General features: G+C 43.0%; 2 protein-coding genes across 2 annotated transcripts; both read right to left on the reverse strand.

Moving 5' to 3' along the window:
* Positions 1–753: 753 nt before the first annotated feature.
* On the reverse strand, positions 754–5,104 carry WFDC13 (WAP four-disulfide core domain 13). Its single transcript, XM_057704035.1, has 3 exons — positions 5,017–5,104; positions 2,538–2,688; positions 754–802 (listed from the first exon to the last, which is right to left on the reverse strand). The coding sequence occupies exons 1-3, from the start codon at positions 5,102–5,104 to the stop codon at positions 754–756; spliced, it is 288 nt and encodes a 95-aa protein (XP_057560018.1).
* A 13,428-nt stretch (positions 5,105–18,532) lies between these two features.
* LOC130833436 (small EDRK-rich factor 2-like) lies at positions 18,533–18,862 on the reverse strand. Its single transcript, XM_057703109.1, has one exon. It carries the CDS (start codon positions 18,844–18,846, stop codon positions 18,667–18,669), a length of 180 nt encoding a protein of 59 aa, XP_057559092.1. The 5' UTR covers positions 18,847–18,862; the 3' UTR covers positions 18,533–18,666.
* Between the last annotated feature and the right edge of the window lie 1,273 nt (positions 18,863–20,135).

A 20,135-nucleotide genomic window follows, 5' to 3' on the forward strand; every position in this document is an offset into this window, starting at 1 on the left:
CATCAGGGCCTGAGCAAGGGTGAAAGTGGTCCTCGTGCACTTTGACACCTCTATTGGCCTCCGCTTGTTACCATTTTTCGAACCCCTTTGTACAGGGTTTCTAAGCCAAAATACCAGCCTTCTAACTTGGAAACTCTGGTGACTTCAGAAGGACTGTTAGAAGACCCTAAGCTCCTAATTTCTCCCCAAACAGTCTGAAAGAAATTCTACCAAGACATGAAGAGTGGCTTCCTTTTGGTGGCAGAGTTACAGAAAACTCCATTTTGCCCACTCTTCTTGTAACATTGGCAAAATAATAAAGATAATTTAAAATAAATTTATTTATTTATTTATTTATTTATTGGCTGCATTGGGTCTTTGTTGCTGTGCCTGGGCTTTCTCTAGCTGTGGCAAGCGGGGGCTACTCTTTGTTGTGGTGCATGGGCTTCTCAGTGTGGTGGCTTCTCTTGTTGTGGAGCACGGGGTTTAGGTGTGTGGGCTTCAATAGTTGTAGCATGTGAGCTCAATAGTTGTGGCTCATGGGCTCTAGAGCGCAGGCTTAGTTACTCTGCGGCATGTGGGATCTTCCCAGAGCAGGGATAGAACCCATGTCCCCTGCATTGGCAGGTGGATTCTTAACTACTGCACCACCAGGGGAATTTCCCCTTTTTTTCTAAAGAGGAAAAATCTGGAAGCCAGAAGGAGTGAGTTGCTGGCAACTTCTAACCTTTGCAGAATCTTTGCAGTGACCAAGTTCTTCCATTCCATGTGGCCTCATGTAATCCTCTCAAAACCTGAGGTGTGGATGTCCTCTTCATCTTCCCTGTGGGGAAGCTGATGGTCTCAGAGATGCAGAGTGAGCTGACCAAGGTTGCACAGAGTGTGAAGGACTCAGCTTGACTCCTTGCCTAGAGCGCCGTTGACCCAGAGGCTGGGAGTCCCTGTTCTCTGGCAAAGGCTCAGATCTGAGTGTCATGTGTTCTCCCTGAGCCATGACCTTGCCTCTGTATGCTGTTCTGTGTTGCAGAACTCACTCTGGACCACATCTTGCCCCAGGGAGTGAGGACATAGCCCCAGGAGAAAAATGATGCAGGAGAGGGCCATCAATGAGAAAAGGCCCTTCTGACCTTGTGGGAATACTTGAATCCCTAGAGAGGCTGGAGAAGGAAAACTTGGGAAAGCTCATCTGGGGAAGCCCAGGTCCAACCCTGATACTTACAAAATGCTCTGGGAAACATACCTCATTTGCCAGTCCTATTGTTTCTCAAGATCTTGGTTTTGAGTCTGTAGAAGAAAAACATTTTCAAATGTTATATGGTGAAGTTTTGTTCTTAGAGATATTTTTACATTTTTCTATTACTTCCACTGTTGAAACTAGACCATGAAGCTAATCATGCCAAGGGAAAAACAGAACCTCAAAGAACCCAGTGACAACAGAGAGTCAGACCTAGGCTTTTGCCTTCCAATGTGGAGCCTTGAAAGACATGGAGTTGAGTTGCAAGGGCCAGTCTTGAGAGAGAAGTGGTTGCCTCATCGCTAAAATTTACTGAGTAATTATCATGTGGCAAGCAATATTTTTTGAGATTTCATGGGTTATCTATTGTAATCTCACTCTTGTTATTCCAGTTTAAAGATGAGGAACCTGATGCCCAGAGAGTGGTTGACTAGCTTATCACTCAGCCAAGAAGTGGTGGAGCCAGGATTTGGGTCCAGGTCTCTGGCTCTTGTCCCATACCTGATCCCTCTGGATCTTGTCTCAGAGACAAGGTACTATGTGGGCTACTATAATCAAGGCAGGGAATATAGCAGAGAATAAGACAGCTTAGAAGCTTGCTGGTTGAGTCTCCTGCTTTGTGGGTCTTTTGAGACCTCATTTGGGCCTCCATAACCATCTTGCAAGGCTGGAAAAAAGGAGTCTCCATTTTCTGCATGAGAAAATGAAAGGTGAAAATGGGGAATTGTCTTACTCAAGGTCATAGAAAGACATTGTTGTAAGATAGGATTAGAAACCAGACATTTCATCAGGCTTGTAATGCCCTTTCTCTGCTCTGGGAGTTCTTTCCATTTGGCAGAGTTGGGGCCAGTGCTGATGCCTGGGCAAGTAACCAAAGGGTCCCTTGGGCTGGAGGATCTGCATAGCCCAGGAACACCAAAGGACAAAGAATGGTGTTTGGTTAAAAAAAAAAAAAGGCAAGCAAAAACAGAAGACAAAGTTGTTTTGGAATTCTGGTGACACAGCTCCAAATATAGTGTCCCAGACCCCGGGGAAAAATGTGTATTCTGGGACAGGGAAGGGTCTGTGGATGGAGGGATGTATTGGTGTGTTTGGAGAGGCTGTTCGGAGATTGACAGATGTGGCGATAGGGAGAGCATGATTACGTAGTTCAGGAGTGGAGGAAGGCTCTTTTAATCAGGACAATTATGGAAATTATTCTTGGTAAAGAGAAGGAAAATGTCAGAGAGAGAAACAGACCCATTGTTGTGGCTGGTAAGAGACTCTTCTGTTGAGCTCCTACCAGCAGCTCTAAGGTCAGGGCTGGGCAGGGGAAGCCCCTTACCTTTTGCGGTTTACATTTTTGTTTAATGTACAGACTATGCCACAGAAGGCAGAACAGCACTGAAATCCAGGATGGCAATCTTCCTGCAATGTGCAGAAATGAGTACAGTTTTCGGGGTCTGATCTGCAGGGTGGAGGTTCCAAGACATACCCTGGAACACACAACAGGAAAGAGAAGGACCTAAACAACAGGCTGGAGTGACATTCAGAACTCCCAAAACCCAGGGAACAGCCAGAGAATCAGCCACCCTGATCCCCCTTGTGTGGTCACAGGGAGGTGGAATAAGATTTTGTCCTTAGCTGTTGCCTTCCTCTGAGTTCCCAGAACACCAGTGTTCCTCACTTTCTACTGTTAGAGAAGAATAAGCATTTCACGTTGACATCACATTACCCCAGTCTGCCAGTAGTCAGTCAAAGCCAAGAGCACCTCCACCAGGGGATCCTGCCCCAAGGTTCCAACTCATAATATTCTCTCTGTTCCTGAACTCTAAGGCATTAATGACGAACCCCAGTAACCCCTTTATCCAAGTCCAGCCAAATCCTTATTTTTGTACCTTTTGACTTGTATTTTCTTTGGGCAAATGTCATAGGAAGAGCATTTTATAAGCCTTTGTTGATTTATTGCTCTGCAGTTATTTGCAATTATAAGGGGGTCTGTAGGATATCAAGCTGATCTGAAAGGAATAAGTGATGACAGAATTTGGGGCTATAATTGTAACAGCAAACGACACTGGAGATGGTGGGTAAGAAGCCGAGGCCCGAGCTGTTGACAATTTGGCAGAGACCAGTACTCAGCTCTCACCCTTGTGCCTCCCTGTCATCCCTTAGTTCACCAGGTCAGTGCAAGAAATTGGAACTGATCCCCACTTTGGAGAGCTTGGGGTGCAATGGGACAGTGTGGAAAAGGAGTCCATGAGCCAGGAATCTCGCAGAGGTTGACCTCAAGTTTTGCCTTCTCTTCTGGGTAATCTGGTCCCAGTCTCGCTACGGTATTTACCAGTCTTTCATAAAACCTCTTGTAGGGACTTCCCTGGTGGCGCAGTAGTTAAGAATCCTCCTGCTAATGCAGGGGACACGGGTTCGAGCCGTGGTCCTGGAAGATCTCAGATGCTGCGGAGCAACTAAGTCCATGTGCCACAACTACTGAGCCTGCACTCTCGAGCCCGTGAGCCACAACTATTGAGCCCAGGCTCCACAACTACTGAAGCCCGCGCCTAGAGCCTGTGCTCTGCAACAAGAGAAGCCTGCGCATAGCAACGAAGAGTAGCCCCTGCTCGCTGCAACTAGAGAAAGCCCACCCAGCAATGAAGACCCAATGCCACCAAAAAATAAATAAAATAAGTACTTTATTAAAAAATAAAACATTCTAAAAAAAAACCCCAAAAAACCTCTTGTGTCTTTCCTCAAAGTTTAGTCCTTGGTTCTCCAATTAACTGCCCTGGATACCCCAGTTCTCTTGCAGCTTGCTTAGCCTTCCTCGGTCTCATAAACCCGCATGCTGTCTCTGAGAACCCTAAAACAGGACCTTGCCTCTCTAGACACATGAGATACCACACATAGCCCTCTCCTGAGCCCCTGATATTCTGAAGATACTCTCCTTATGGAAGAGTAAAGGTAGTTCATTTTCCATTTGGTTCTGATCATCAGTGTAACTGTGGCCAGAGCTCTTGTTTGGTTGGAGCTGGGCAACGGTGGCTGCGGAGATGGACTCTATACCTTGCTGTTGATACTAATCACTGATAATTGTGCAGGTACCTCTGAATGTTTAACACAGGAAATGAATTGCAAGACTTTGTTGCCTTTCCTCCCAAAACATCCTGCAAGGCTGAGATTATGTAGGTTCTAGCTTGAGTTCTGCCAATTTAATTTTCCTCTCTGTTTTTGTGTGTGTGTGTGCTTTATTTCATTTTTTATTTTTTAATTACTTTTTATTGGAGTATGGGTGCTTTACAATGTTGTGTTAGCCTCCAGTGCACAACAAAGTGAATCAGGCGCACACATACAGATATCCCCACCCTTTTGGACTTCCCTCTCCTTTAGGTTACCACAGTGCTGTACAGTATGTTCCCATCTCCTCTCTGTTTTAATGCTTGAAAGGTTGGCCCAAGCATCCATGAAGGAACCAGGGACAGCAAGAAGAAGCTGAATGATGGCGCTGATAGCATTTACAGTAGTTAATACTTATTGAGCACTTACCATGGTTCTGTAAGAGTGCTCTATGTCTGCATGCATTATCTCTGTTTCTTCTCCCAACTATCCCCCAATCATTGTATCCATCACAAAAATAAAATCCAAGGTCCAGACACTGCCCAAGATCACTCAGTAAGCCACAGAGCAGGAATTCAAACCTAGATCTTGCTGACAATAAAACGGACTCTCAAAGATGATACTGTATTTTTTCACTAGACATGTCCAATCCTCACATCCTCTCATCTCTCCAGATGCTTCTTCCCTCCCCTGGGCCCAGACCCAGCACCTACTCAAAAAATGTTGCTTGAGACTCCCAGACAACAGTTCTGGTGCTAAGCAAGTCAACAGCAGGAGCTGGAGAAGCAGCACAGGCTTCATGCTGCTGGTGAGGTGGGTGGGTAAGTCCTGGCCAAAGCTCTGACCAGGCACAGCTTAGAGGAGAAGGCAAAGTGGAGGCAAGCTCTGACTGCCCTTACAGTGTGTGCTCTGATCAGGAGGCTTTGGCAGAAATCCAAGCCCCTCCCAACCATGCCTGCTCCAGGGCCAGGTAGTGTTTTCAAATCCACGCTCTCATCGCCCTCCTAATCTTGACCTTGTTATGTCTCTCCTCTATCTAGATCTTGTTAAAGTCCTTTCACCAAATTTTAACAAAGTTTTCCACGTAGAGTTCTGGCATGTCTTTGTTATATTTCTTCCTGGAGGTTTGAATTGTTAAAATTGTAATCAGTACCCTAACTTTTATTTCTTTTCATTTGTTGCTAATGTAGATAAATGATTTTTGTATATTGATCTGTTTACCTTGCTAAACTCTCTCATTGTTTATCATAATTTCTTGGTGTGTTCTTTTCAGTGTTCAACATAGTCAACATCATCTGCAAATAACAACAGTTGTATTTTTCCTCTTCCAACTTTATGCCATTTTTTTTTCTTTTTTTTGTCTGCGTCGAGTGACACGCGGGATCTTAGTTCCCCAATCAGGGATCGAACCCATGTCCCCTGCACTGGAAAGCGGATTCTTTACCATTGGACCACCAGGGAAGTCCCAAGTATTTTTAATTTTTTTTTTCAGTTTCATTGAGATATAATTGACATACAGCACTATATAAGTTTAAAGTGTACAGCGTAGTGATTTGACTTATATCATGGAATGATGACCACAGTAAGTTTAGTGAATATCCCTTGTCTTATATAGACATAAAATGAAAGAAATATCACTAATTATTAGAGCAATACAAACCAAAACTACAGTAAGGTATCACCTCATACCAGTCAGAATGGCCATCATCAAAAAATCTACAAACAATAAATGCTGAAGAGGGAGTGGAGAACAGGGAACTCTCCTACACTGTTGGTGGGAATGTATATTGGTACAACCATTATGGAGAACAGTATGGAGATTCCTTAAAAAACTAAAAATAGAGCTATCATATGATCCTGCAATCCCACTCCTGGGCATGTATCTGGAGAAAACCATAATTCAAAAAGATACATGCACCCCAATGTTCATTGAAGCACTATTTACAATAGCCAGGACATGGAAGCAACCTAAATGTCCATTGACAGAGGAATAAAGAAGACGGGGTACATATATACAATGGAATATTACTCAGCCATAAAAAGAATGAAATAATGTCATTTGTAGCAACATGGATGGACCTAGAGATTGTCATACTGAGTGAAGTAAGTCAGTGAAAGACAAATATCATATGATATCACTTATATGTGGAATCGAAAAAAAATGGTAGGAAAGAACTTATTCACAAAATAGAAATAGAGTCACAGATATAGAAAACAAGCTTATGGTTACCAGCGGGGGAGAGGGGGAAAGGATAAATTGAGAGGTTGGGATTGACATATACACACTACTATATATAAAATAGGTAGCTAGTAAGGACCTACTATATAGTACAGGGGACTCTTCTCAATACTCTGTAATGGCCTACATGGGAAAAGAATCTAAAAAAGAGTGGATATATGTATATGTATAATTGATTGACTTTGCTGTACAGCAGAAACTAACACAACATTTTAAATCAATTATACTCTAATAAAAATTTTTTATTTATTTGGCTGCATGGGTCTTAGTTGCAGCAATCGGGATCTAGTTCTCTGACCAGGGATCAAACCCAGGCCCCCTGCATTGGGATCGCAGAGTCTTAACTACTGGGCCACCAGGGAAGTCCCCCTCCAATAAAAAATTTTTATTGATTGATTGATTGGCTGCATTGGGTCTTTGTTGCTGTGCTCGGGTTTTCTCTAGTTGCAGCGGGGCTAGTCTACATTGGGGTGCCCAGGCTTCTCATTGTGGTGGTTTCTGTCGTTGCAGAGCACTGGCTCTAGGTGCTTGGGCTTCAGTAGTTGTGGCACGAGGGTTAGTAGTTGTCATAGTGCGTAGTAGAGTCATCTATGTGTGTGTGAAGTGGTATCTGACCATGCCTCTCCTGCAGTGATGCACACTTGGTGCCCACTTCCATTCATCCAGCCACATCTCTTCCTCAAACTCCTTGTCTCTGGGGACTTCCCTGGCGGTGCAGTGGTTAAGAATCCACCTGCCAATGCAGGGGACACGGGTTCTATCACTGGTCTGGGAGGATCCCACATACTGCAGAGCAGCTAAGCCTGTGAGCCACAATTACTGAGCCTGCGCTCTGGAGCCTGTGAGCTGCAACTACTGAAGCCCGCATGCCTGCAGCCTATTCTCTGCAACAAGAGAAGCCACCGCAGTAGGAAGCCCGTGCAGCACAATGAAGAGTAGCCCCCGCTAGTTGAAACTAGAGAAAGCCCATGTGCAGCAACGAAGACCCAATGCAGCCAAAAATAAAATCAAACAAACAAACAAAAAACTCCTTGTCTCCAAGTTTCCTGGCTTGTTGTTTCTTTCAGACCTCTAGCTAACCTTCCAAGAATTCATCACTATTGAAGAGTGCTACCAGATACCCCATCTCAGATCCTTTCTCTCTACTGATGCTGCAGGTGGATCACCTGAGCCTCCATCCACAGGGAGGAATTCTTCTCCCCGTTGGCACAGAAACAACACCTCAGGCAGCACACCAGTAGGAATGTAGTGTGGCATTTTCAGCTTACACTCACACAGAGACTCATCCCATTCATGAACCAGACTTTCTCATTTTTGCAGCATCAGCTGACAATTACAGAATAGCTCCTGAAGCCACAGGTATGAGCTGACAGAGAAGCTTAGACATAACAGTGTTAGGTGACATAGGACCTAGACCACCTGTCTATAATTATTTTTCTTGTACTATATGGACCTGCTTGGCCTTATCCCAGATGTATGACTTCTAATGTACAATAGATTGCTCCTGGTCTTTAAATTTTTTAAATTAAATATTTTATTTTATTTTTAAATTGAAGTATAATTAATTTATAATGTGTTATTTTCAAATGTACAGTAGTGATTCAGTTATACATACATACATATATATACACATACATGTATATATGTGTAAGTATATATATATATATATATATATATTCTTTTCCAGATTCTTTTCCATTATAGGTTACTACAAGATATTAAGTATAGTTCCCTGTGCTACACAGTAGGTCCTTGTTGTTTAGCTATTTTATATATAGTAGTGTGTATATGTTAATCCTTTGTTTGTTAATCCAAACTTCTAATATTATCTCCCCCCTCTGAACTTGTGTCATCTTGGATGTGACAGCACCTAGCCAATGATAAGGATGTTTGATAACAGCTCCTTGCTGCCATCGTCTCGGATACTCAGTCTTTTAAGGACCAGATTACATGCCGGAAGCTATTTTCTTAATGGTGTATAGCTTTCTCCTGCTGGAGGCTTTCCTCAAGATTAACGATAAAAGAACTAATGTGTGTTGAGCACTAACTTTGTTTCCCACACTGAACTGGAATATAAAGGTTGACTTCCACTCCCTTTTAAGAATCATTCCTCCAGGAATCCTTTACTTATTCCTCCCAATTGGGGTCAGTAGACTATTAGCTGGCTTCATTACTACCTTATTTTCCCCCTCCGTAGTCCTTGTCACATTGCATTATACTTATTTAACTTTCTATTTCTCCTTCTAGATTATGCATCCTGTAGAGGCAGGAACAGTGTCTGACTTATGCTACGGCACATAGCACTGAGTACAGTGCCTTGCATGGAGGAGTTAGAAAAAGCAAATAAACACTCTCGTCTGAGCCTTTCATTACTCTTTTGAGTCACACAGAAACATGACTTACCCAAGAGTAAGAAGTTAGTTGCAGCAATCAAGTTGACTCACTTTGGCACTAAGAAAGGTCCCCCACTAAGTCAGACTCTGGGGACAGCAATAATGCTTAGGCAATGGACAGGAGCTTTGTTTAGGCTGGATCTTTAGTGCCATAGACCAGTGGATCCAAAACATGGGTGTTGCAACTGAGAAAAAATTTGGTTCTGTCTCATATGTGTGTTAGTAGATAGAATAGACTAAATGGCATTAACAAGGAGCTCCCATCATATAATGGCAGATATGCAATAGAAGTTTTCTTTGCTGTTCACACAATAATTCAAAAGGGTTATTCAATAACAATAGGTAACTCTTCTTCCACATGGTGATACTGGAACCCAGGTTCCTTCTATCTTTCAGCTTCACCATGTTGTCATCTATTCTAAGCTGGTGGAGGAAAAAGAGAGTGTAAAGGAGGCTTATCAGCTTCCTAAGGGCTTGACCAAGAAGTGACAGGTAACCTTGGCCAACAACCTGTTGGCTGATACTCACACTGCCTCCCTAGCTGCAAGGGGATCTGATCAAGAAAATGGAGCTCCTATTTGAGCAGGTATTTGCCATCTTCTTTGAGAGGGTCACTATGACAAGTGTCCACTCATCCAGTAGTTCCCCTTTATAATTGGATAAAAAGATGAGGTGGGAGAATGAGAAATTTTTGGATAGGTCCAACAGTACTCCGCAAACTCTAGGTATGAGTATCATAGATTTTGAAAATAAAATACACCTGTGTACTGAAGGAGACTGGGTGAGGAGCTTAGAATATCAGAATAGGGTTCAAATGTTCACCACCATCTTCTTCCCAGCTTCTACACATACTGGGAACCCAGTGCTCCCAGGTTTCTTTTCTTTCTTCTGTTAGGAGAGAATAAACTTCTTCACTTCTGAGAGTCCAAAATATTTCTCCACAATATCTGTTGTCAATGATCACCTTGTCCTGGAGAACCCTCCCCCTGAGCCCTTAGCTGACAGATTCCTTTGTCTGTGCTCTGAGAATTTACTGTACACCCCCATTCTTCCCATGTCCTCCTCTTTCTTTCTCTGATATATTAATTAATAATATAGTAATTATACATATTAGATACATTAAATAATATAATTTATAGAGTATTAATTAACCAATCACATCATATAAAGTTAATTATATTAATAAAGCTGGAAAATATGTGTGTGTAATATATATGTAATTATATATGTAATATATTGTTTACTAGCTTTATGAAGATAACATTGACATAGAGCATTGTGTAAATTTAAGGTGTATAACCTGTGGATTTGATACACTTTTATATTCAAAAAGATTACCAACATAGCATTATCTAACACCTCCATCACATCACATAAGTAGCATTTCTTTTGAATGCTGAGAACATTCAAGATATACTCTCTTAGCCACTTTCAAGTATGTAATACACTATTACTAGCTGTAATCACCATGTTGCACATTCCATCCCCAGAGTCCATTCATCTTATAACTGGAAGTTTGGACCATTTCCCCAAATCTCTTCTTGTCCCCCAACCTCCAGCTCCTATGAACCACAATTCTACTTTCTGTTTCTGAGTTCAGCTTTTTTAGATTACACATATGTGATATCATACAGCATTTATCTTTTCCTGTCTAACTTATTTTACTTATCATAATGTCTCGTTTCATCCAAGTTGTCATAAATGTCAGGATTTCCTTCTTTCTCATGGGTGAATAATATTCCATTGTAAGTGCATCCGCATCTTCTTTATCCATCCATCCATGGATAAACTTAGATTGTTTCCATATCTTTAAAGAAATGTTTCTTTCTTTAATTTTTTCTGTAAGTTATTTTGTAAAGAGAATATAGAACTATTTTTTCTTCCAGAAAAACAGTCCATTTGCAAAAGAAGAGGGTCAGATGTGTGAAGGAGGAGTCATCTATGCAGAAGCCCAGGTCTCACACAAATGGGCCATGGTGAAAGCCAGGCAGGGGCAGGAAACAAGGACTCCTTGCTCAGCCCTGGCTCGGCCAGCAGAGGCAGGGAGGAGCCCAGGATCACCTCTCCTTTCTTTCCTTCACTCTCCACACTCAGCTCTCCAGGCGAGTCTGGGCCACACTGAGAGTTCACCACTCTGGGCAGAGTCATGCGAAACCAGGCCCTGCTCATCATCCTGCTTCTCTGTGTTCTGCTGCTACAGGCCCAGGGAGGGTCTTATAACCAGAAAAAGAAGAGTAGGTGATGGTCTGGGGGGCGTGGGGCCGGGATGGAGAGAGATGGAGGGGGCTGTGTCCAGTCTAAGGAGATCCTGGGAACTGGAACTTTTCAGCACCTCCTATTCTGATCACAGCACCATGGAGACTCTGGTTCTTCCCAAACCATGGCCCTCCAGCCCCTTTATCCAGGCCTGGGAAGAATTTTGGGGTGGGGGGGCACTACATCTTTTTATTCTCCATCCTCCAAATCCAGAGACACATGGCACCTACAATAGTGAAAGGTACACCAGAGCTGAGAATCAGGTAGGAAAACAGAACACCTGTCCTTTGATTCATGCACAAATGTGACAGGTAACAGCCAGAGATGTTCACAGGAGCAGGTGTAGAATGAAAGGACATTGGGAGAGGAAAATCTGGGGTGCACAGGTCAAGTTAAAGTTATCTCAGAGGGAGCAGGATGGTGACAGTGCAAGGGAAATACTGAAAGTGGTATTTCCTGGTACGGGGCAGGGATTCTGCAGACAGTGAGAGTCGGAGAGGACAGAGAAGGTGAAGAGGCAAGTTCATCTTCCTCTCTGGTCCCTGCAGATTCTGGACAGTGGGGAGGGCTGGCAGGATGTCCTAGACCTTGTTGAGTTCTCAGGGTTAGGGTGTAGAGTCTATGGGGGTGACTTGGCCAAGGCCACGACGAATAGGGGAGACGATGGGGTCCTGGTTGTAGGATTATGGAGAGGGTCGAGGAAGTCCAGGCATTGAGGTCTATTGGGGAAGAATAGGAGGAATTGGATTTAAGATATTACTAATCACCAGGATTTGGTGAAGGGCATAGGATGAATTCCCTGAAACGTCCAAGAGTGTCATGAGTAGGACCTGACTCTGGGAATTTTAAAATTCAAAGGAGTGCTCTGTGGAAACTGGTTCCATTGACCCTGCTTCTACTCCTGTTCTCTTTAGAAGTCTGTATGCAGCGGCCCAACACATCTCTTTGCAGGAAGCACTGCAGTGTCCACAGAATACCGTGTGCTGTTCAACCTTCTGCGGGAACGTTTGCATGAACATCCTGTGAGTCAGAGAGCAGGAGGGGCTGTGCATCCTGCTGCCCCAGCTCTCTGCCAAGAGACGGTGCCTGCAGCTGAAGACAAGGACCTGACACCCAGAACAAGGATGCCAGTAGGAATGCCACCCTCCCCACTGTCTGAACCACCTGTTCCTGTCAAATAAACCAGAACAAATGCACAGGGACCTGCCTAATTCGTTCCCAGTGCCTGTGATCATTGAGAACCCAGCACAGACCCCAGAAGGCCCCCACCTTCCTGGGTCCACTGGGTCCAGGTCTCTGCTCTCTCTCCCCTTGTCATGCTTCTTCACTCTCCTGCCAGGCCCCAGCAGGCTCCGCCCCCTTGGTGCTCTACTCACTGAACCAGTCCTCCCAGGGGGAGAACCTGCTCATGTGTGGCATCTCCTGGTGCTCAGGGGAACATTCCTCACCCTGGAGCCACAAGGGCAAGTTCCACATGAGATGTGCAGAGGCTAGACTCTGGGACACAGAGTGGGAGGCCCCCGAGGAGGACTCTTCTTAAACTTGGTCCACCCCCATCCCATTCTGCTCATCCTCCTGGAGAGGTTCAGGTTACTGCCTCTTCACAATGAAGAAAATGAATCCTGGGGAGGCAAAGTGACATGTCCAAGGTCAAAAGACAGTGAGAAGTCATGGCCTGGCTAGAGCAGGATGTTTCCTCTGCCCTCCCTGCTTGCTTGCTCCTTCTCCATTGTGGGAAGGGAGTGCCTGGGCTGACCCTGACTCTCCCCCACTCCATCACGCACAAACAGGGCCACTCTTGTAATGGGGCCTGGAATGGGGTGCCAGGACCTGAGACTCTGGTGCCTTCCTTTCACTGAGTGGTCCCCACCTTTCTCCAATCCTCCTTATGGTTTTATTCTCCTTTTTTTAATCCAGAGGGAAGCCGCAGGGTGGAGGAACTGGCGGTATGTGGTGATGTGACTAAGGATTAATTGGCACAGGATGATGGCTATGGGTCTTGCCCATGGTTTATGGTGAATCAGTGGAAATTCATCCCTGAAGTACAGAGTCCCTACTACTCTGTGCAATCACAACTCCTCTGAAATGGTCCTGCACTAAGTCCAGAGACTGGGTCATGATGTGTGGCCAACTGGGACATGGGGTCAAGTGTGAAGAGCTCAGGTGGGCAGGTGCTGCTGGAGGCAGGGGTGAGGTGTTATGCTTCAGTCCAGTGCTTCCTGCTGACCATCAGTGAAGGAGACCTCAGAGGCCGGACATGCCTCCAGCGGGCCAGAGCCTCTGACCTACCTCAGGAGCATCACAGGGCTCCTGGTACTGGAGGATCTCCTTCACTTCCCCTTGGACAAGAGGAGCTTAGGAAAGAGCTCATGATCCACCACCAACACAGACATCACTGGAGGTAGTTGGGCACTAAGGGCATGCTCTACAGGGACACTTATTTGGTGCTGCCTCAGGCAGCCTCACTTTCCAAGCATCTTGGCAAAGCTTGGCTATGCCCCCAAACACCCTGCGACAGGCTATTAAGAGAGGCAAAGTTACCTGTCAGGGGCCACACAGGTAATGACCTCACATGTCCAAGTCCAGTGTGCTCTACCATTTGGATATACCATAGGTGCCAGGCAGACCTATTCCTTGCCACTGGCATAAACACGATGGACCATGAATTTTACTGGAAGCAGTTGCACTTCTCCCCTGTGGTACTTGGTACCCTAACCTTCTCTGGACAGTCCACCCTGCCCTAGAGAAGTCAGAAGCTACATCTAGATTGCTATGGCAATCTGTTTTTACTGGAACAACTGTATGCCTCCATAATACGTAGAAGGGAGGAGTGGTGGTCCCTTGGAAGACCTTGAATCTCATGGAGGCAGAAGAATAAGCAAATGCAGATTCTGCCATGAGCTGGGTCTCCAAAATATTAAGTTCCACCCTGCAGAGAATCGCAGATCAGTGCTGGTCTGTTTATGACCAAACATATAGCCTTGTGGTTATTTTGACTTAATCTATCATCTATCTATCTATCTATCTATCTATCTATCTATCTATCTATCTATCTATCTATCATCTATCTATCTATCTATCTATCTATCTATCTATCTATCTCTATCTATCATCTATCTAATCTATCATCTAATCTAATCTATCATCTATCATCATCTATCATCTATCATCTATCTATTATTGCATGATTTGTTCTCTTCTCAGATCTAGTGGCTCTAGATCTGCCCCTAGCAAATTTTTTCTTCCTATTCCTATCAACTAAGATAATTGGAAAGTAGCTTTCTCACATGTATAGACCTAGCAATATACCTTCACTGTCTTACCTGAGGGCTAATTCATGTCTTTGGTCCTTTGACTTAATAGTCTGAAGAGCCTGATCACTTGGTATACCGTAGACCGTCAGGCCAGTTCACCACACCTATGACACTTTGCTTGCTGGCTGTAGAGCACGGAAATAGCAGTTATCCCAGGTCTTTACCACGTGCACGCCAGAGGGTGGGAATTACACCTGATAATAGTCCACAACTTGCTCCACTGGTGAAATTCAGAGATCAAGTTGTCTGGGGCATATAGAGATAGTCCCTCTGAGTCAAGGGACACGTTGCTGCACCCTGTGCTGTCCACCATCAAGAAAGACACAATGCTTGGTGGAGCAATTGTTGTTGTTGTTGTTTTTCGGCCATGCTACAGAGCTTGTGGGTTTTTAGTTCCCCGACCAGGGATCAGACCCTGGCCCCAACAGTGAAAGCCCTGAGTCCTAATCACTGGGCCACCAGGGAATTCCCTTTGTGGGGCTCTTTGGATTTTGGAGACAGCAAAGGCCACTTTGGGGGAATTTTCCTCTTATCTATTTCCTGGGGGAATTTAAGGCTGCTAGTTTGAGTGGAATCAAGATTAAGGAAAAATTCTGCAACAGGTCCAGGATGTTTTGAAAGTCGCATGCCACTTGGATCTTAGCCCCTGGTATATGCATTATATAAAGTATCTGTAGCAGATCAAGATGCTCGACAGAACTTTTGCAAGTCCCGGTAGGAGAATCAGAGACCACACACCTGGATACTGAGGTCAGCCTTTTTTTTCTTCTGTTGACAGGTAGTTTCCATTTGAGAAACAGCTTCTTACCAGACCGTGGTAATGACCCATGCCTAACCAGGAGACATCAAATCACATTAGAGCTGGAATTTTCCATCACACTACAGCTGGAATTTTCCATCACACATTTGGGGTCATCTGATCTATGAAATTTCAAAATGGGGAGTGTATAGAAGCAGTTCATTGTTGAATGGAACTGGTATAAATGAGACTGGGCTTGATCAGTTCCAGAGGAAACGAGGAACCTGTGTAAGCAGGTGTTTGGACTCCGAGGACCCACTGATTTCCCCTCTTGCTTCGTTCGTTCCCATCGCCACTAAGTCCACTAGAGGTGCTGCCCTTTCCGTGTCACTGTTGGCGCCCCAAGAAGTGGTGTCTTCCTGTGTCTGCTTACTTAGGTCTCTTGTACTTTCAAATCCCTTCTTCTTGATTTCTCAGGAACCAGGGATCTATTCTAAATGTCAGCCTTGTTCTCAGTATTCCTCCATTCCTGTTCAGACTTCCATTTTCTGAGGGTGATTTTATCTGCATCCTGTGGTAAGGCCCCTGCTCCTACCTTATTTCCATGCATGCCGTCTCTGCAGTCTTTGTATATCTCTGTGTGAACACGGACTCTGACGCTACATCTGCTCGATTGGGGTGTTTATTTCTCTGCTAACAGATTGAAATTTTTTAACATTCTCTATTTCCTCATTAGGCTGACGGTGTAGGTTATGGACTGATTAATTTGCTCCTTGTTGATCTGTACGGGTTTTCTGAAGAGAGCTAAAGTTAGGCAGCCACAATTACACTGTGTCTATTTACTTTTTATTTGTGTGTATATATATATATATATATATATTTATTTATTTATCTTTAAGAACTTCAAGGAATTTCTAGCAGTTCTGTCTCGATTTTAAGATTCAGAGACGTAAGACGTTGAGAAACAATTTTGGTAAAAAAGGTGATCATTTCACACAACTATGGATTCAAATTTTAAAAATCCGTTTAAGTATTTTACACTTCCTTGTTGATTCTCGTTTGAATTTCCTAGGACTGCCATAAGCAAGTACCACAAACCGGATGGCTTAAAACAACAGAAATTTATTCTCTCATAATTTGCGCAGCTGGTAGTATCAGATTAAGGCGCTGGCAGAGCCACGTGCCTTTTAAAGGCTCTAAGGAACAATCTACTCTACGTCTTTCTTCCAGCTTCCTTCAGCCCCTGGGCAACCACCATGCTGTTTTCAGTCTCTATAATTTTCGCCATTCTAAGTATCTCACAGAACTGGAATCACATAGTATTTGTCTTTTTTGTGACTGGTTTATTTCACTAAGCATAATGTCCTCAAGGTTCATCCATGTCATAGCATGTTGCAGATTTTCCTTCTTTTTTAAGGCTGCATAATATTTCATTGAATGTGTATGCTACATTTTGCTTCTCTGCTCACCTGTCAATGGACACTTGGGTTGCTTCCATGTTTTAGCTATTATAAACATGCATGTACAATTAGTTCTTTGTCAATTTGCTTTAAATTCTTTGGGTATATACCCAGTAGTGGAACTGTTGGATCATAGGCTAATTCTGCTTTTAATCTTTTGAGGAATTACCACACTGTTTTCTGTAGTGGCTGTACCATTTTACATTCGTCCCCACCAACAGTGTACAAGTTTCCTATTTCTCCACATCCTCATCAACACTTGTTATGCAGGTTTTTTTGATAGTAGCCATCCTAATGGATATGAGATGGTATCTCATTGAAGTTTTGATTTTCATTTTCCTAGTGATCAGTAGTGTGGGATATCTTTACATGTGCTTATTGGCCATTTGTATATCATCTTCGGAGAAATGTCTATTCAAGTCTTTGCCCATTTTAAAACTGAATTGTTATTTTGTTGTTGAGATTTAGGAGTTCTCTATAGATTCTGGATATTAATTCCTTACCAGATATATGATTTGTAAGTATTTTCTCCTATTATGTGGACTTTTTGCTCTATTGATAGTGTCTTTTGATGCACAAAACTTACAAATTTTCATAAAGTCTAATTTTTCTTTTTTTTTTTTTGTTATCTGTGCTTTTGATGCCATACCCAAGTAGTTACTGCCAAATCCAACATCATGAAGCTTTTGCCTAGGTTTTTTCTAAGGTGTTAGGTAAGAGTCCAACTTCATTCTTTTGCATGTGAATATCAAGTTTTACAAGCACTGTGTGTTGAGAAGACTGTCCTTTCTCATTGAATGGTCTTGGCACCCTTATCAGAAAATTATTTGACAGTATATGCAAAGGTTTATTTCTGGGATCTTTATTCTATTCTATTAGTCTATATGCCTCCTTTATGCTAGTATTACACTGTTTTGATTATTATAGCTTTGCATTAAGTTTTAAAATCAAGAACCGTGAGTTCTCCAGCTTTATTTTTATTTTTCAAAATTATTTTGGCTATTTGTAGTCTCTTAAGATACTGTATGAATTTTAGGATGGGTTTTTCTATTTCTACAAAAACATTATTGGGATTTTATTTGATTTTTTAAAAATTATTTATTTATTATTTTTGGCTGTGTTGGGTCTTCGTTGCTGTGTGAGGGCTTTCTCTCTTTTTTTTTTTTCTCCTTCCTCTGTTAATGTGGTGTATTACATTGATCGATTTTCATATGTTTTATCATCTTTGCATTTTTAGGAATAAATCTCACTCAACATAGTGTATGATCCTCTTAATATGCTGCTTAATTCAATTCAATTTGCTAGTGTTTTGTTGAGGAATTTTGCATTAATGTCTATAGTCTTCTTTTTTTGTAATCTCTTTGTTTGGCTATGGTGTCAGGGTAATACTGGCTTCATAGAATGAGTTAGGAAGTGTCCCTTCTCTTCAATTTTTTGAAAAAGTTTGAGAAGGATTGGTATCAGTTTTTAAATATTTGGTAGAATACACCAGTGATGCCATCAGGCCTGGGGTTTTTCTTGCTGGGAGATTTTTTGATTACTAATTCAAACTCCTTCCTAGTTATAGGTCTATCCAGATTTTCTATACTGCATGATTTAGTCTTGGTAGGGTTAGTGTTTCTAGGAATTTGTCCATTTCATTTAGGTTATCCTGTTTGTTGTTCCTAGTACTATTTTTTTTTTTTTTTTGAATTACAGAGCTACTTTTAATACTTTGGGGTGAGCCCCACAGGAATAAAAAACACTGGGAAGGGGTAACCCCCTCACCCCCAGGAGTGGCCCAGGGGGAGAGAGGCTACCTGAGGGAAAGGAAGCACAAAAGGGACCCGCTGCAGACTCAGGGCAAAGGGAATGCCATCGGTGCTGGGACCTGTGAGCACTACAGGAGAAAACGCGAGCGTGGTGGGACTGGCTCCAGGCACACAGGCGAAGGGCATGAGGGTTGGACACGAAGCCACAAAGCTACTTGGATTCCTCCTTCTTCTCGTTTGCCTTTTTCTGCTTCTGCTGCATGATCTCCGAGTCCCTCTGCGTGCGGGCGGCAGCAGAAAGCCCGTCATCTCGGCGCTTTCCCTTAACCGAGTTGCTCTGCTTTTTCATATTCTTCTGGCGGGCGAGCTCACGCTGCTTACCGCGGGTCATGGCGACGGCAGAGGCTCCGGCCCCTAGTACTATTATAAGGCTATTTATTTCTTTAGAATTGGTAGTAGTGGCCACACTTTCATTTCTGATGTCAGTAGTTTGTGTAGTCTCTCTTCTTTTCTTAGTCCATCTAGTGAAATGTTTGTTAAGCTGGTTGATCTTTTCAAAGAACCAACTTTTGGCTTCATTGATTTTTTCTCTCTTTTTTTTTTTTTCTATTTTGTTTATCTCTGCTTAATCTTTATTATTTCCTTTATGCTAGCTTTGGGTTTACTTTGCTCTTATTTTTCTAGTTCAAGTTGTAAGTTAAGTTGTTCATTTGACACCTTTCTTATTTTTAAATATAAGCATTTGAAGCTATAAATTTCCTTGTTAGTACTGCTTTTGCTGTGTCACATACATTTTGATATGTTGTGGCTTTGTTTTCACTTATCTCTAAGTATTTTCAAATTTTCCTTTGGTCCATTGGTTGTTTAAAAGTGTGTTGCTTAATTTCCACAGATTTGTGAATTTTCCAATTTTATGTCTGTTACTGATTTCTAACTTCATCCTGTTGTGGTTGGATAATATCTATCTTTTAAAATCTACTGAAGGACTTCCTTCGTGGCGCAGTGGTTAAGAATCTGCCTGCCAATGCAGGGGACACGGGTACGATCCCTGGTCTGGAAAGATTCCACATGCTGCGGAGCAACTAAGCCTGTGCACCACCACTACTGAGTCTGTGCTTTAGAGCCCTCGAACCACAGCTACTGAAGCCTGTGTACCTACAGCCTGTGCTCAGCAACAAGGGAAGCCACTGCAGTGAGAAGCCCCATCCCCACCCCCTGCGATGAGAAGCCTGTGCACCACAACGAAGAGGAGCCCCCACTTGCCACAACTAGAGAAAGACCTTGGACAGCAACAAAGACCCAACACAGCCAAAAAAAAAAAAAAAAAAAAAAAATCTACTGAGACTTAATTTGTGGTTTAAAAAATATGGTCTCATGAAAAATGTCCCATGTGCCCTTGAGAAGAATGTGTGCTGCTGTTGTTGGGTTGAGTGCTCTGTGTAAGTCTGTTAGATCTAGTTGTTTTATGGTGTTGTTTAAGTCCTCTATTATCCTAACTTATCTTCTGCCTAGTTGTTCTATCTATTACTGAGAGTGCGGATGGAAGTCTCCAATCATGATGGTAGAACCGTCTCTATTTTTCACCTCAATTCTCTCAGTTTTTGCTTCGTACATTTTGGTGATTATCAGTAGGTGTGTAAATGTTTATAATTGTTGTATCTTCTCGCAGCATTGAACCTT

Source organism: Hippopotamus amphibius, chromosome 12 (genome assembly GCF_030028045.1).
Source record: "Hippopotamus amphibius kiboko isolate mHipAmp2 chromosome 12, mHipAmp2.hap2, whole genome shotgun sequence".
In the NCBI taxonomy this organism is placed as follows: domain Eukaryota; kingdom Metazoa; phylum Chordata; class Mammalia; order Artiodactyla; family Hippopotamidae; genus Hippopotamus; species Hippopotamus amphibius.

Bases quoted from the DNA above. Each gene is read 5' to 3' on its own strand.
- WFDC13 (XM_057704035.1), bottom strand. From the start codon at position 5,104: ATGAAGCCTGTGCTGCTTCTCCAGCTCCTGCTGTTGACTTGCTTAGCA. The intron at 2,689-5,016 runs GTAGGTGCTGGG...TGTGTGTTCCAG, and splicing joins TCTCAAGCAACATTTTTTGA to GGTATGTCTTGGAACCTCCA. The intron at 803-2,537 runs GTAAGGGGCTTC...GCTTCCCCACAG, and splicing joins AAAAATGTAAACCGCAAAAG to GGAAGATGAAGAGGACATCC.
- LOC130833436 (XM_057703109.1), bottom strand. From the start codon at position 18,846: ATGACCCGCGGTAAGCAGCGTGAGCTCGCCCGCCAGAAGAATATGAAA.